Source organism: Miniopterus schreibersii (genome assembly GCF_964146895.1).
Source record: "Miniopterus schreibersii genome assembly, chromosome: 10".
NCBI classification, from domain to species: domain Eukaryota; kingdom Metazoa; phylum Chordata; class Mammalia; order Chiroptera; family Miniopteridae; genus Miniopterus; species Miniopterus schreibersii.
The window spans coordinates 43991315-44008239 of NC_138110.1; the positions used below are offsets into that span (position 1 = coordinate 43991315).

Below are 16925 nucleotides of genomic sequence, written 5' to 3' on the forward strand. Positions count from 1 at the left end.
ATACCTGAATGCTGACTCATCCCTACCTCTGTTGAAATCATTCCTATTTGAGAAAGTTCCTGGGATGAGAGACTGAGGTGGGCATATGGGTGTGTGGGGGGATGGTTAACATAAAGAGAACCATTTCCCTGGCATGCTGGGGTGTGAAACCTGGGAAAATAAAAAGCAGGATCAAAGAAACCACAAAGCACAAGTGCTTACACTCTTCTCCAAATGTGGTGCTGAGCATGCCTCCCTGTGTTACCTGCTCTGTGTACAGACCCTGTGCTCGACGAAGTGCTGTAAGTTATACAAGGACCTGCACCTTATTGACTTTGTGGTTTTGGAAGAACCTAGCAAAATGTAAAAATGCTTGTCATATTTTCAGTAATCCTTCTCGTTTCTATAAGAAGTTAAGGAATTCTTTCAAAGATATAGTCAGTCCTTTTAGATTAAAGGTCCAAGCGTCACTGGGCTAGTTTCATCGCAAGAAGCCAAAAGGAGGGGAACAGAAAAAGTGATCAAACAAAACACACAAGAATGCAGAGTGCTTGCACATGTGTCTAAAATTAGTCATTAGTCATGGCCGCCTATTCTGATTAGAAGAATCCTTCAGACAAAAGAGTAAGATATTTTGGTTCAAGGTTCATTAGAATTTAGAGTGGTTACTTTCCTTGAAAGACAGAATAAACATACCAATAGAGGTTTTATAAAATATTTACTATTTTTTTAATTGCTGAAATTTAAAATATTTGTTTTTTTCTAAAACATTTTGAAATCTATTCTAAAAAAAAAAATCAGGATGGAATGTTTAAAACACCAAAACATACTTCAGCTAAAAGCAATGGCCAATATTAGACAGATTTAGGACTGGCTCCATTTCTCAAACTAAAATGTAAAAAATAAAGATTCTTTTAGATAACACTATCAAAATAATTTCTTGATGATTATAACTTTTCATTTATATGAAGCATGCCCTTTGAGGCTTAATTTTGAGTAAATGGCTTTCAGTGTAGCTGCAGTGATGATTAATCAATTCACTTATCTGATATTTAGCTTTCAAGTACTTATAATGACATGAAAAAACATCATTAAGGTAGGAATTCAGGCTAAGTATTTTAAAAGCAACAACAAAGACAAAATACTCACGATATGGCACTTCCAATGGATGTCCTGTTACATCACACCATCCAATTGGGTGAATGTCAGGGCTGTCTGCATCCATCCAATAGTCATATTTGTGGTCCCAGCCATCAAAATGAACCTGTTGAATAATTAGTATTCAGTAATAAGTTTCACTATTCCTGTAGCAAAATATTGAAAAACAGATTTCCAAAACTGACAATGAAATTTTATTAATCACACATTACAGCCGAAACAATATTTAAAATGTGTTATCAAATAGCCTTCTACTCTAGCCACCAAAGGCTATTGCACCATTTTTTCCCCAAGAATTTAGAGAAACTGGTAAACAAAAAATCTGTCAGGATTGATTAGAATTTGAAGAAATAAGTTCAGTCCATTTTCCCAATTAAGAAATACTATAAGCATGTTCTCTGTCCTGGTAGCCACTGCAAGAACCGGGTCAGCATCATCAATAAGAGTCCCATTTGATATCAGTACCAGCCTTATACAGATAAGAGATGAACAGATTAGAGTTCAAGGAAGCAATGCATTTCAAATCCTAAAAAATGAGGAGATAGAGCCATTGGAGCAGGTGAATATCCCTTCACAAACAAGTGTAATATATGCATAAAGTGAATACTAGTCACCAATTTAAAAAATAGTTTATACCCTCATAAGCATGCATCAAACAGACCATGTTGAGCAGAAGACGCAGACACAAAAGAATGCATACTCTGACTCCATTTATATGAAGTTTAACAATAGGCACAAAAATCAGAACCATGGTTTTCTGGAAGGGGGTGGGGAGTGGAACTGACTGCAAAGGAACACAAAGAAACCTTTTTTAGTGTAAAAATATGCCAAATCTTGATTGGGTTGGTGCTTCTGTAAGATACACATGTTTCAAAATGCACACACAATCTGTACATTTTATCATTTGTAAATTATATTTCATTTAAGTTAACTTATTTAAAATAAACATTCAGCAGCTGTCATTGGGGTTTTTCTGATCTTTTACTATATTTTATTATTTTTTAAAATATGCTTTTATTGATTTCAGGGAAAGGAAGGGAGAGGGAGAGAGAGAGAAACATCAATGATGAGTCATTGATCGGCTGCCTCCTGCACGCCCCCTACTGGAGATGGAGCCGACAACCCAGGCATGTGCCCTGACTGGGAATAGAACTGTGACCTCCTGGTTCATGGGTCAACATTCAACCACTGAGCCACGCAGGTTGGGCTGTATTTTATTTATTATGATATTTTAGTACTCTAGACATAGCCAAACTGCATCATACTACAAGGCAACTAAATATTCCAGTTGTGAAAAGGCAAAACTGAAATTCTTTTCTAGAATGATGATGCTGGTTGCTTTGGATTTACCAATAGAAAGAAGTTTATGTAAGTGTGTATAATAAATGGGGTGAAAAAAATTCTCAAGCTTTAAAATTTCAACCTATTTAATTTCAATATCCTTCTTTTTTCCATTTGCAGTGCAATTATTTATGTTTCAAAAGCAAGCAAGCAAGCACCCTTTAAACACAAACAAATGGGCCACATGCTCCAGCAAGACTCTACTTCAAGGAGTTAGGACTTTCTATTTCAGGTACTGAGCCTGCACCTGGGAATCCTACTGTAAAACTGAGTCTAAAACTGAAAAACTAAAAAGATAACATCTTAAACATTTTTTTGAAAGCTAATACAATGTTTTCATGTACTCTATTCAACATTTTCCCTTATGTTCATTAAGAAATGTTAAATTGTCCTTTCCAAGCTGTACATAATTATTTACAATGAAAGAATGGGAATTAAAAATACCCCATTAATCCAACAATGCGAAGCTCCCCTCCACTGCAAAGGCAGTCTAAACTTAGAACATATAATGAAAATCTGTACCCAGTACATCTTTATGGAAAATATTTTCCTATCTTTGAATTTTTATATCTCTGGAGTAAAAATCCAATTTTAAGAATTCTAACCAGATGGTCAAATTTATAAAGGAGATTGGCATTTTAAGAATATTTACAGAGTTCTTTTTTAAAGCAAAGAATCATTTTGAAAACCAAATCATCTCTAGCACTTTATTTCATATTTATAATTTTTTCACATATTTGGGTTTGAATAAAGCTGAGTGAACATATAGATCCTTCTTGCTCAGATTCTGATAAACTAGAACACAAAGGTCAGATAACAATCAATTACAGTCTCAAGTTCGTATCCTTCAGTGGACAGTGATGCTTCCCGATGGTAGTAATATTATATGCATGACTTACTAGGGACTGGAAAATAACTTGGACATTTAAAAACTAGATCAGCATATAAAAGGCCAAGGACACACTCCTTAGCATAAATCCAAAGCTGTCAATCCTCTGGACTGACTCTTTCTTGCTTTATCTTTACATTTACTGCCCAGTGTCCACACCAGGAGCTTTCTCATGAGCTTTGCCCCTTTGCCCGAGTTATCGTTGCTGCCTCCGTGATTCTTAGCACTGCAGCTTACACATCGTCAGACCTCAAGAACTATCGGCTGAAAATACGCATGATGGTGCTCATCGCTCCTTGCTACTCCTTTGGGCAGCTGGGAAAAAGCAGCTATTTATCTAAGAACACTGGAGCTAAATGTAATGCTCAATAACAACAATTTTATTAGCTTAAGTTATTAGTATACTTATTTGCTCCTTCTATATATTTAAATTTTTAATTTTCATTTTAACAGGAATATTAGATATGTGTACTTTACTGTCACAGGCCTCTAATCCATTTTAAAGGCTTATGGTGAAAGCATTATTAGAATACATATGATGTTAACTTATTTAGAAAGAGGGCTGACTGTACCTGAACTCTTCTAGTTTTAGTTGAATACACTTTCCGTTAGCTAAACTTAGCCTTAAATTTCATTCTAAGAAGATGAACTTAGTCTTTATATATTATCCCAATACCACTTACTCAAACCATTGACTCTAATAAGACTGCAGTAAATCTACCTCCTGTGATGCAGGGCTCTGCTGTGGGATGGGGTGGGGGAATGCAGGAACAGTACCGCAGCCAGACATCTGTCCTGCGGCAGGTCAGCTTTCACAAAATACCACTGAGAGCCAAGGGCAAGTGTTGGGTATGGCAGGGGGATTCACTTTTACTGTGTGCTTAACATTCCAGGCATAGTTGTAAAATAAACGTATTCTCACTTAATGTCCACAATATGTTGTTTTCATAGATGACCAAAGTAACTTTTTAAGACGTTTGCTGAGATCACCCAGCCAGGAAATGGCGAAACCCGACTTAAGCTGAAAACAGTTTAATGAGAAAACCATAGAAGAATCTAGACTGTGAGGATATTTGGGACTACTATACCTAAGAATCTAGTGTGGCGGAGGTAAATTACATTTTTAAATTTAAAAAGACATTTTCATAATGAAAGTAAAATAACTTGGAATAAAACAGGGCTGCAGTACAGAACTAGCTATACTTCTGCATATTAAACATTAATTCCACGTTGTGCCAATCTGCTTACATGTCTATCCAGGCAAGAACAGAGGGGGAGAGAACATAGAAAGAAAGAAATTATGATGGGAAAGTTTACATACTTTAAATTTTACTTTCATATGTTACCTCCATTTACATATGAAGCTACTGAGATGCATAGGAAGAAATGTGGTGCCACTTCCAAGTCCTTGTGATCTGAAAGCCCTCACTCTCCTCACCATGAGCCTGTAGTGTGGAACCCATGGCCCTATGTTCTTTCCCACTGCCTCCACACCCGCTCTTGGTAAATTACCTCAATTCTCTTTCCCTGTGAACCTCCCCGTAAACCCATCTACTCTTTCAACAAATACAATTGTTTCTATCTTCCTTCTAGTCCAACTCTTTTAATCTCTAAATTGGAAAATTAATAATATTCACTATAGCTATTTTAAAATTATTTTCATTTTTCAACATCACTGCCCAAATTAATCATATTACTTGGGCAATGTTTTCAAAATGCAGTAAGCAAAATATCAACCATCCCTTACTATCACAAGGACTCTAATTCATTGGGGGAGGGTCAGAAGTGATGCCTGGAAATTGCATATTTTTAACCACATGGCCTAAGATTATTGTGTTGAAGGTGGCTTTTGGATACAACTCTTTGAATGTTTCTTTAGGGTGCTGCCATGGCAACAAGGTTGTTAACTGAACTTGCCATCAAACTCACAGTTCTATCTAAAGCAATCAAGAATAACCTAACTTTTTTTTTAAGTCATAGCTCTTTTTTAATTTTGAAAGACAATGAGCCCAAGGAGAAACCTGGTTGAAAGCCTAATGCAGAGTGCATTCAACTCCAAATGTTTCCATTTGTGATAAATATGTCTACACAAGTTTCTACTGCTCTATTTCTATGGTTATGGGTACAACAAATACAATTAGCTTTTCCCATAAGATATGTTTTCCCCATAAAGATCCCCAAGAGAAATTTAAATGCCACATTTCTAACAGAATCCCCAGGGCTTTACTTCTTAAGAAATCCTTAACTATTTCATCAGAATTAGGCATAGTGACAGCCACATTCAGGGCTCCAAGGCCACATGTCTGTGGGTAATATCTTAGAAAGAAAAACCTTCTTCATAAGCAGTGTGAGGACAAACAACCTCAAAGTCAGGTTATAGTTATAACTAACATAAATATCCTCATGAACTCTGCCCCCAAATGCACTGCGTGTTAAGCATGGATGCAGCATGCACTGCACAGTCACTGTTAATAAAAAGAACATTTCCTTTCTGGTTGTTCACCGGGCTGCTGCTCTTCCCCTTCCATTCAGGACACCCGCCCTTGCAGGGGACAGTGTTTCAACATGTGCTCCCATTTATCCTCACATTCTGAATTTCCACTCTGGATCCTTCATCAAGCCATCAAAGTTTTGCTACTAAATCATACATGATTTATACTCATTATTATAGTAATCAAAGATAGGATTTCTAAATAATAGTAGGACATGTAAAAAGGAAGAAAGGCTGATTATATCTTGAGAGACCACATAATGTATTGTCCAAATGGGACATTTCTGAGGATAAGAGAGAGGGCTACTAATGATTACACAATTGTAACAGGCATAATCCAGGACTATCCTAGGTAAGCCACGATATATAATTACTCTAGATAGATTAAGAATGATTGCTGTAAAAAAAATTTCTCATAAAACCAATGGCAAAGGGGAAATATTACACAAACCCAATTATAATGTGAGAAAACCACATCAGTTAGTCTAAAGTTCCAAAATTTTCACTTATAGAAATAACTGTACAGGCATTTATATAAGAACATTGAGGAACACAATGACAACATGATGTAGTACATGAAAAATGATGTGTGTAACTACATAACATGTAACTACATGGGTGGTATCAGCAAAATGGAAATGTAGATATAAACACACACGTACAGGTACGCTTAATGAAAGGACCACTATTTCTAAAACTTCTGAAGTCATGAGTAGGTTATATATTAGTCCTACCCATTCATATAATTTACCTAACTGGTCCATCAATTTTATTAACATCAAGTTGATAAAAAAAAATACAAGTTTTTATTTCATCTTCACTGATTCCTTCTACAATGCTTTCCCTTCCTTGATGTAAAGTTTCCAATTCTATCATTTTCCTTCTAAGGAATTTAACATTTCTTGCTAAGTCTACTGGTGACAAATCCCCTCAATTTTCATTTGTCAGAGCAAGCCTTTATTTCTCCTTCATTTTGTAGGATAATTTTGCATTCTACAGGATTCTACGTAGGTGATTTTTCTCTCAACTTTGTATTTCACTCCACTCTCCTCACGCTTGCTTGATTTCTGAAGAGAAGTTGGATATAATTCTTACCTTGGCTCCTCGATTATGAGGTCTAAGTCTTCGGTGAGCCTGTGCCTCTGGACTGAACTTCTTAAGAGTCTCAGTTTTGTTTTCCTCCTCGGGTGGGACAGAATGGCCAGAGCTGGCTGGAGTTAAGTATTTCCCTTCCCCCCAAGTCAGTCAGGCTCTGGAAAAAAACCAGGCTCTCGTTCACTGTTTTCTACTGAGGGCAGGTTTGTCAAGAAGAAGGCAGTGCTCTGGTATATTAAAAAAATGGTTTCTTTTCCCGACCTCCTGCCAGATATGAGAGGCCTTTTCTCTCATATTTGCTGTGGCTGAGCTCCTGGTTGAACCTGCTTAGGTAAATCTCACGCTACTGTGGGGGATCTTCATGACTGGGTGCCCTGGGGTTTTAACTCTGAGTTGTCCACATGGGCCTCCAGCAACTTGTCAACTGCAGTTCAGGTTGTCCTACCCAGGGGCTAGTTTCCATGGTGGTCTCTGCTCCTGAGTCTCTGTCCCAGTTAGCCATTACTCCCTGTAGTCACCAGTCTATCCTCTCCAGGTTTAGGGACAGTGGTTTTCCCTGTGTCTTCCTCTCACTTTCAGATCCAAGAAGAGTTGTCAATTTTTTCAGTCTGTTCAGCTTTTTACTTGTTGTTAGGGATGGGGTGGTGACTGCCAAGCTCCTTACACATGAAACTGGAAGCTGAAAGTCTCTTCTAATTTTTTGTCACCAGAACCAGACAATATCTGGAGCACAGAATGCTGGTTCTTAGACAAATGAAGGAGCAAATTAATGATGAATTCAAATATGCCCATTCAAATGATGTAAACATTATCAAACAAAGACAGCTAAAGGACCCATTTAAGTTTAACCAAAACCTACTGATTTACCTATTTATTGTACAGATTTATCTTCTGAACTACCAACTTTTTTCCCTTCTAAGAAATAAGATATGGAAACATGTGAAAGCCCCTGAAATTCTTTTAAGCCATTTTTCTTTTAGAAAACAGAAGTGGCCACATGTTCCTCTTGGTTAGAATAACTGTGCTGTAGGTAAATACAAATTTTGATCTAACTAAAATTATGATCTCTTTATACCTAGAAGATGGATGAGGTGAAGAGCGTGGATGTGTGCAGGAGGCAGGGGGAGGAAAGAGAGCTCCATTATATAGTGAGAGTCCCACAAAGAAGGCAACACATTGCAAAACAAGCCTACATTCAAGTCACAGGGATAAACACCATAGCAATCAGCTAAAATAAATGCAAGTCGCTCTACAGAGGGGAACTGTGGTAGAAGGAGGTCCTGGGACAAGTATTTTATAACAAAACTTTTTTCACTTTGTGTAAGTGTAACACTGATAAAAATAAAAACAAAGATTTGAACATGGGCAACCTGGTTAACGGCTGTGCCACTGCTAGATGAGGAATGCAGGGAAAGGTGCAGGGTTTTGACTTGCTCTCCTTGAAGGGGGATCATATTAAACTTGAAGTGTCTACGGGGTATTCAGATGAAAATGTCTCACAGACAAGTAAAAATTAGTTCCTAGATCTTGGTTGAGAAAGAGAAGGCACAGACTTAGGAGTCATATAAACAAAGAGTTGGCGGGTGAAGCCATGGGAATATATGTGCTGATAAAGAAACAAAGTGAGAAATGGATAGAGAAATAAGCATTAGGCAGAATATTCTCTTCTTCCCTCTAGATCCACACTGTACCAAGGAAACTGTCCTTTATGGAGGTTACCAATGGCCTTTGCCCTAAGGTCTATTGGTGAGTTTTGGCCAATGAGAAGCATCAACAGAGTTAAAGAAGACAGGTGGAGAGAGAGGTGGAGTGCTCATTCCCAGGCCTCCTTTCCTCCAGACAGCAGGTTGACAGAGGCTGCTTGGTGGTTCTCTACCCAAGGCTGAGCTCCTGCCCTGGAGCTTCTGCAGCTCCCATTCTCTCCAGGTGTGCTCAGACCCATTCCTCACTGGTTTCTCTCGACCCTGCCCAAGACATCATAAATAGGCATCTACTAAGGTGTACACAATGCACCACCTCTTTCCAGCAGGACCTTGATTGATATATAAAGTCTACCAAGTAATCCTGAGGAATTATATTATAAAGTTGGCAGGACAATAAGCAGCAATAAAGAACCCTTAAAAGAACAAGGTGGAGCCCTGGCCAGGTAGCTCAGTTAGTTAGTGTCATCCTGATACTCCAAGGTGCCAAGGTTGCAGGTTCGATCCCCAGTAAGGGCACATGCAAGAATCAACCAATGAATGCATAAATAAGTGAAACTATGAATCGATATTTCTCTCTCTCCTCCTCTCTTCCTCTCTCTCAAATCAATAAAATAAAAAGACAACAAGGTAGAGAATCAAGATAGAATGGTAAAGAAGCCAAGGGAAGGCTCTTTCAACAAGGGAGGTATGGTCAACTGCTCTGTGGCCCCAGAAAGGACACAAGGAGAATTTAAAAGGCCCGTAGTCAACCGCAGCGACTGCTGCAAGCTGACAGAATCTTGACTGGCTGAAGAGTGAACAGGTGGCAAAAAAGGAAACACACAAAATACACTTTTAATAATTCTGATAGCAATGGCAAGAACAGTAGTGGGGTTTCCTCAGGAAGGATGTGGGTGGAACTGCAGGAACTTGATAATAGGCTCATGGGAAGATGTGCAGAGAGTGACTGAAGGTGGGAGTAAAGAAACGGGGTGAACAAAATAAACTGATGAGCAAAATGGATCCAGAGACAGAGGAGCATGAAACAGACGGAGGGATCTCAGAGGGAAGGCCGGGGGATTAATCAAAGAACTTACATGCGTATCTGCATAGCCCATGGACACAGACAACAGTGGGGTGAAGGCCTGGAGGGGGGCGGGTGCCAGATGGAGGGGACCAATGGGGGGGGAAGAGGACACCTGTAATACTTTCAACAATAAAGATAAATTTTAAAAAAAGAAATTGGGTGGAAGTGGAATAAACAAGTGAAGCATCTCAGAAACACGAAGTGGCAGCTTTCTCTGAAGTATAGGAGACAAATTCAGTATGGCAAACGGGGAGGAATAAGAAGCTGAGGGATTAACACAAGGTGGTTTCTAACTTCTCAGGCAAATCAGGGGCAAGGCCATCAATCGAAATAGAGGGTGGTGCAAGATCAGAAAGGCAAGCTGGGAGAGCAAATTATAAACTGGCCAAGATGCTATTCTTTCAGCTGATTTTTTCTTCTTATGGTGGAGAAAGTTGAAGGAAGGGCAAGGTTCATATAAGCTCTGCACTGAGGAAGGTACAAGTCCTCACAGGTGAGCACCTAAGTGATGCTCTCTCAGTGTGTTCTGGAGAGGGCATCCCCGGGCGGCTGGCAGACCTGGAGAGCTGGAGGGGTGGACTGGGGTCTGGGTGAGGCTGCAGTGTAAGAAGCATCAGGGAAAGCTAAACAGATAGAAAGCTCTGCTGAGCAACTGTGACCCATAATCTTAAAAAGGGAGCTGTTATGTGTGATGACACAGCCCAAATTGTACAAATGGGGTAAGGGGCAGGAAATGGATGCTTGAGATCTTGGCATCAACAATCTTTGCCTTCTCTGCTCCAGCCTGGGCTATCAATGATGTGGTGAAAACGGAAGTTCATTTAGAAAACTTATATTACCAACTATTCATACTCAGAGTAAATGCTTGTCAGACCTAGATGCTTATTTTTAGCAAATATACTTCAGGTATCATTGTTTATAATGGTTTCTTTAGTCTCTTTTAAAAGAAAAAAACCTCATATTTCACTCCAACATTACTCAGTTTAAAGGTTTTCATCTAAAACGTCAAATTATAATAAATTAAGATCTTGGCTCTATTTCAACAATAACACCTATGTTTAGTAGATTTCATTTACATACTAATTATATTCATGTCCTATGACGTATACCCAGTCATTAAAATAAAATATAAAATAAAATAAAAATAAAATATATTGTTTCTAAAGAACAAGGAGATGAAGCTCAAAACAGTGTCATGAATTTAAAATTCTGTATAAATTGCTCATGTTTGCATGTACCTGTACTGTACCCTCTGAAACAGGTAATTCATCCAGTTGACTGCAAGAGCCTTCTCTGTTCATGTATAACTGATTAATTATCTCAACCAGAACAATGCATTCTGAAAATGGATTAAGTTTCTCGAGAAAATAATGTCCGAGCCAGTGAATAACTTTCAAGCAACAGAGTAGAATAAATGTTTGTAATGAATGTGTTTGTTCATAACTCAATATCAGAAGCTAAATTAGCTCTGATGAAATAACTGGTACAGAAGAAAAACGTAACTAGCACAGCCTGGCTGTTGCCCTCTATACCCTAGGATGCCGTGCCAGCTACACATAGTGTAAATGAAAAGCATCACACAAAGATCTAATCATCTAGGGCTAGTCTTCTATTTATTTTAGATAAAAGCCAAAAAGTATCATTCAGTAAGAAACTATTTCCAGTGTTTCAGTACATATGCTCCTGAATATTTATGCCTATTCATGCATTTCCTACCTTTCTCCCACTTTTCCACCTTGAAAGACTAGGGCCTAGAATCTGAAATCAGCAGCTGTTGGTCTTCACACAGATCATATATCAGTCCCACTAACCTCCACATAGATCATACTCAAAGGCATTAATAACTAATTATATTTTAAGTTACATGTGTAATTATGTACAAATATATTTTAACATAATTATACATATATTTATTTGTACCATATAATATTTATATAATGTATAATGTAATAATATCAAAAGTTTAATGATGTATTAATTAATAATTTAAAACTGCAATGGGTATGTTAGGGAGCTCTACTTCCGGGGAGGATGTCGAACATTAGGACAGGTCAATTAGAAGTATTAGAACTAGAAACTAAACAGAAACTAGCTACTACAAAACTATAAAACCATTATTTTTTAAGCAATTGTAGATGCAAAGAAGTCAAAATGATCTAAATACCAGAAAAGGCAGGGCCTCTTCCTAAGTGAATAGAGACCATTGGAAGCTTTGTGGAGAAGCAGAGGGTCAAACCTGAAGAAGGTGACAGCATTTAGATGGGGGAAAGGCTGCCAGTGGAGCTGTTAAAAGCATGCAGGCTGGCTAGGTGGCCTGGAGTCTGGAGGGACTCCAGATCCTGAGCTGGTCCTCAGGGGGCTGGGTGTTGCCGAGTGCCTGGTGCATGGGAGGTCTGGGGAGGGGCTGGAAAGCAGAGAGATCTCCTGCAATCTCCTGGTCCTAGATAACTGGAGCGAGGGCCTGTAATGCATACAAGAAAGTACTATTTTTCAATACATTTGAAACAAGAGATGATCTAAAACTAAACCTGCAGCCTGTCCTAAGCCCAGTTCAATTCCTAACCAATTCAAAGTGATCAGTCCTTGTATTAAGTTTCTTAGAGCTGCCATAACAAATTACCACAAAATTGGTGGCTTAAAAACCACAGAAATTTCTTCTCTCACAGTTCTGGAGGCCAGAAGTCTGGAATCAAAGTTTTGGCGAGGCTGCACTCCTTTGAGTGCTCTGGGAGAAAACCGTCCTGTCTTTTCCAGTGTCCAGCAGCTCCAAGTGTTCCTCAGCTTGGGGCTGCATCACTCTACCATCCTCTGTGCCTTCTCTCTCTTATAAGGACACTTGTAATTAAATTTAAGGCCCACGTGGACAATCTTGGATGACCTCATCTCAAGATCTTTCACATAATTACATCTGCAAACACCCTTTTCCCAAATAAAGTCACAATCACAGGTTCCATAGATTGGGAGGCAGATATATCATTTTGGGGGCTACCATTCAACCCACTAAAGTCCCTCATACTAACTGCCTAATAGAAGAAAAGGCATGGCCTCTCTGGGGAAAAATAAAATCTACTTTAGTCTCTATAGTTCTCTTATACATAACATCCAGCATATATGAAAATTTATAAGATATGTAAAGAAACAAGAGAAAATGAGTCATCATCAAAAGAAAATACTGCCAATAGAAGCAAACTAACAGATTATACAGGTATTGAAATTAGCAAAGACATTAAAATAATTATTTTAAATATGTTAAATGAAATAGAAAAAAAGATAAACAAATGGCTAGTAAGATGGAGAAATTCAACAGAAAAGTAAACTATCTAAAAAGAACAAAATGAATGTTCTAGAATTTAAAATTCCATATCTAAAATTAAGAATTCATTGATGGAACTTAAGAGCAGACTAAAAACAGCAGTAGAAAGAACAAGATATACAAAAGACAGATCAATAGAAATTATCTGAATTCAAGAACAAAAAGATACAATAAAAATAAAACAGATCTTGAGACATTTGAGATTCTCTCAGTCTAACACATGTGTAACTATTATTTGAGAAGGAAAGGAGACAGAAAAATGAACACAATCAATATTTTAAGAGAGAATGGCTGAGACTGCTCCCAAACTTATGATGAACATCAACCCACATATTTAAGAAACTAAATCAATTCCAAACGTGAAAAATACAAAGAAAGTATTTCCATTTTAAATACAAAGCAAAAAATGCACATCAAGTCAAACTGAAAGTGAAAGATCTAGAGATTATCAGACTAAATGAAAAGCAAGACTCAACTATATCTGTTCTTACATTTGTTATATACCTGCTTAAGTCTATAAGGAAAATAGGTTGAAAATAAAAATGTTGAATCAAAGAAGTCAGACACAAAAGAGTACATAGTGTATGATTCCATTTATAAGAAGCAAAAGAACAGGAGAAATTAACCTTGGTAAAATAGAAGTCAGAATAATGGTTACCTCTGGAGAGATATAGAAGGGGTGGTAGTGGTATTGATTGAGGGGAGCTTAACAGAAAATTTTTGAGCGATGGAAATAATCTCTATTTTGACCTGGGTAGTGTTTTTATGAGAAAGAAGGGACGGATAGATACATTAAAATTTACTGAGCTGTACACTTAAGATGCGTACATTTTATTCTTAATAAATTATCCTTTAGTTAAAAAACAACACAGGAATGAGTCCACAAATATTTACTCTGTGACATGCTTCATCGTCTGATCATGAGACAGGATCAGAATTGATGAGTTCTAAAATAATCATTTATTTATTTATTCAATACACCAATACTAACTGAGTGCTTGGTACATTCCTAGGACTATTTTAGGTATTAGGAATGTATCAGCAAACAAGAGAGAGAGAAAAATCCCTCACCTTTGAAGCTTACATTCCAGTAGGGATAATCAGATGCTATCAAATAAGTGAATTTTTTTAGTAAGTTAAAAGGTTGTAAAAGCTGGAAAAAATAGAGCAGAGTTAAGGGGATTAGGAGTGTGCCAGTCGAGAGTGATTGCAATTTTAAATAAAGTGGCACAGGGAAGCTTAAAAGAGTCAAAGGCGTTAGAGATTTGGCGTATGAGGAAGAATGTTACTAGAACAGCCAGTGGAAAGACCCTCAGGCAGCAGCCTGAATTGTTTAGGTACAGCAAGAAGTCAAGTTTAGCTGAAGCAGGGTGAGCAAGAGAGATGGTAGTAAGGGCTGGAATCAGAGGTAACACTGCTGCCGTATCAGGTAGGGCCTTATGGACTTCAGTTTTTACTCTTGGGAGAAACAGAGGCACTAAAGTGTTTTATGCAGAAGATACACAGGCAATGTATCTGACCAAGGAATGAGGGGGCATTGGTAGGTGACTATATCCTGAGCCATAGTGGTGAATAGAGTGTGATGACATAGATTCAAAGCTGGAATTAACAATGAGGAGCAAAGAGCATGATTTACTCAGCTTCAGACCCTGCAGGGCCCCCAGATAGAAAGGGCTGTAGAAAAGGGAGCCAGATTTTGTCTGAAGTAGAAAAGTAAAGGGAATGTGCAGAAAAGAGATTCCAGTGGGCACAGGGCAATGACTGGGACTAGGGGTGGGGAAGAGTTGAGAGGTGACTTGGGAGTCTGGGCGTCTTGATCAAGCTGCCATAAACAGGGGTGAAGAGCACAGTTCCCGGTGGAATCAAGGGAGTGAGCAGTGGCAAGGCTGGGGGGTTGGGGGGTTGGTGAGGAATGGGTACCAGGCCTTCTTTTTGGCTTCTTGGATAAAGGTGAGGCAGAGTGGGGAGACCGGTCATACTCCCAGATTATGGGCCACTCTTGAACGTACCTAAATACTCTACCCTTTCACAGCACACATTCGCTGCATGGCCCTTAACTCCTGCTATTTGGCCCAAAGCACAGCAGGGACTAACAAGGACAAGGGAGCCCTCCAACCCTGCTGGGGCTCGTGGTGCTCATGGCAGTGTTTTTGTGGGATGAAGGGGAGAAGAGCTGTGCCCCATTAAATGTCCTCCAGTCAGGCTTTCCAAAATTAAGTTCAGGAAAGGAAATGTGATTTGAGCCTATTTAAATCCTTCCTACAGGAAAGTTTCAAAGAAATTCTGCGGTTTTAACTTTAAGGATTTTAGGAACCAGTGAATGTTAAATTCCTGAGATAAAGTGATCAGCTGCATGCTGTAATGATATTCAGAAGCACACTTGCCCACACTGCCACCGAAATAAGTAAACACTCCATAATTCAGCCAAGGAAAGTGACTCAGTGAGGGAATCTGAATGAGCCTGCTCTCCTGAAGGGGGTGGGTAATGGGCACAATAGCCCACCTGCCTCTGAAGACTGGCATAAATGCCAAAAGTATTTGGAACAAATGCCACACATAGGCTGCTAAATGCTACCATTATAGTCATCTTTGCTGTTTCTTTTAAAAATATTTTTTCAGTAAAGTGACAACTATGGCATGATACTTATTACCAATTTAAAAGGAAGCACAGTGGGAAGTGGCCCATTTAATTAATTATAGCCCATTGCTGTGCAGCCTAGACTTCACAATTATTCCCACAACACCAGAACTTCTAGCAGAAAAGTCTCTATTCCCCTACTCTATGTGCTATAGTCCTTGACTTGGAACTGCAAGTCACTGAGACTGCCTAAGGGTCAGTAAGGACACAGACCTCCAGCCCCTCTTCCTTGCTGGGGTAAGGACAAGAAATCTGCATTGAAGACGCAGTGGACACAGAGAGCTGCAGAGAAACCCTGATCTCCATCCTGCACTACAGCCCTGCCTGGGTCGGTGGGGCAGAGGAGAGGCCTCACTGCAGACATGCCGCCCTCACAGTGCAGGGCAGGGAAACACCTGGCTGCTTTCAAAACAGACCCACGTGGAAGCCAAGTTCACCTCTTGCTAGCCAAGTGGTCTTGAGTGGGATACTTATGCAGCCAGACCTTTGACGTCCTCACCTGCAGAATGGAGGTAATGATGCCAAACTTGCCTAAGTGCAAGGTTTCCTATTACTTGTAACATAGGAAAGTGCCTAATGCAGAGCAGGCATCAGTAAGAAGGGATTGTGGATGATGATGTTATCATGTAACAATGAAAAAGAAGAGAAATATTTGGAAGTGACAGTGGGAACACTACAATTCATCAGGAGACCATGGTTTGAGGTTCCAGTTGGTGAGCAATCATTATGTGTTCTCTCACTGACAGCAAACCCTCCTTAGCTCTGCTAGGAGGTCCAGGCCCTCAGCTGTGGGTGGCCCAAGGAAGAGAGGCAGGTTCTCACCTGGCCTCAGAATTCCCCTTCACCTGCTTGTGTGGAAGTCCCCAATAACTGTGCACTCTGGATACTGGGACTGCATAATTGCTTGGTAAAGCTAAGAGCGAATTAATTTGTTAGGGTTTTCTGTTCAGTGTTGGAGTTAACTGTGGCTGAGAGCAGCTGTGATGTATTAGGAGACACAATTCCATTTTGGGACATGCACACTGGGATGAATCAATCTCTTACAAGTCTCAGACTATCTGAGAAACATAAACACAAATGTATGCAAACAGCAAAATTCAAAAAAGCCTTACTGAAATTTTTGCAGTTAAAAATGGCAGACATTTATATTTATTATGAAAACATTATTTTAGGTATAAAATATTTTGATACTGAAGGGAAAACATTCTTAAAATTCCATGCTATCTCGACTCCTGCTCAGTTTAATTTCTGC

At 38.9% G+C, this 16925-nt stretch overlaps 1 protein-coding gene across 4 annotated transcripts in view; it reads right to left on the bottom strand.

Moving 5' to 3' along the window:
- L3MBTL4 (L3MBTL histone methyl-lysine binding protein 4) overlaps nt 1–16925 on the bottom strand; it is a 286253-nt gene that overhangs the window by 134712 nt on the left and 134616 nt on the right. For all 4 annotated transcript variants that reach the window (XM_081149411.1, XM_081149413.1, XM_081149410.1 and 1 more), the window contains one exon: nt 1129–1243. In XM_081149411.1, coding sequence (XP_081005537.1) covers nt 1129–1243 — 115 coding nt within the window. The remainder of the gene's footprint in view (nt 1–1128; nt 1244–16925) is intronic.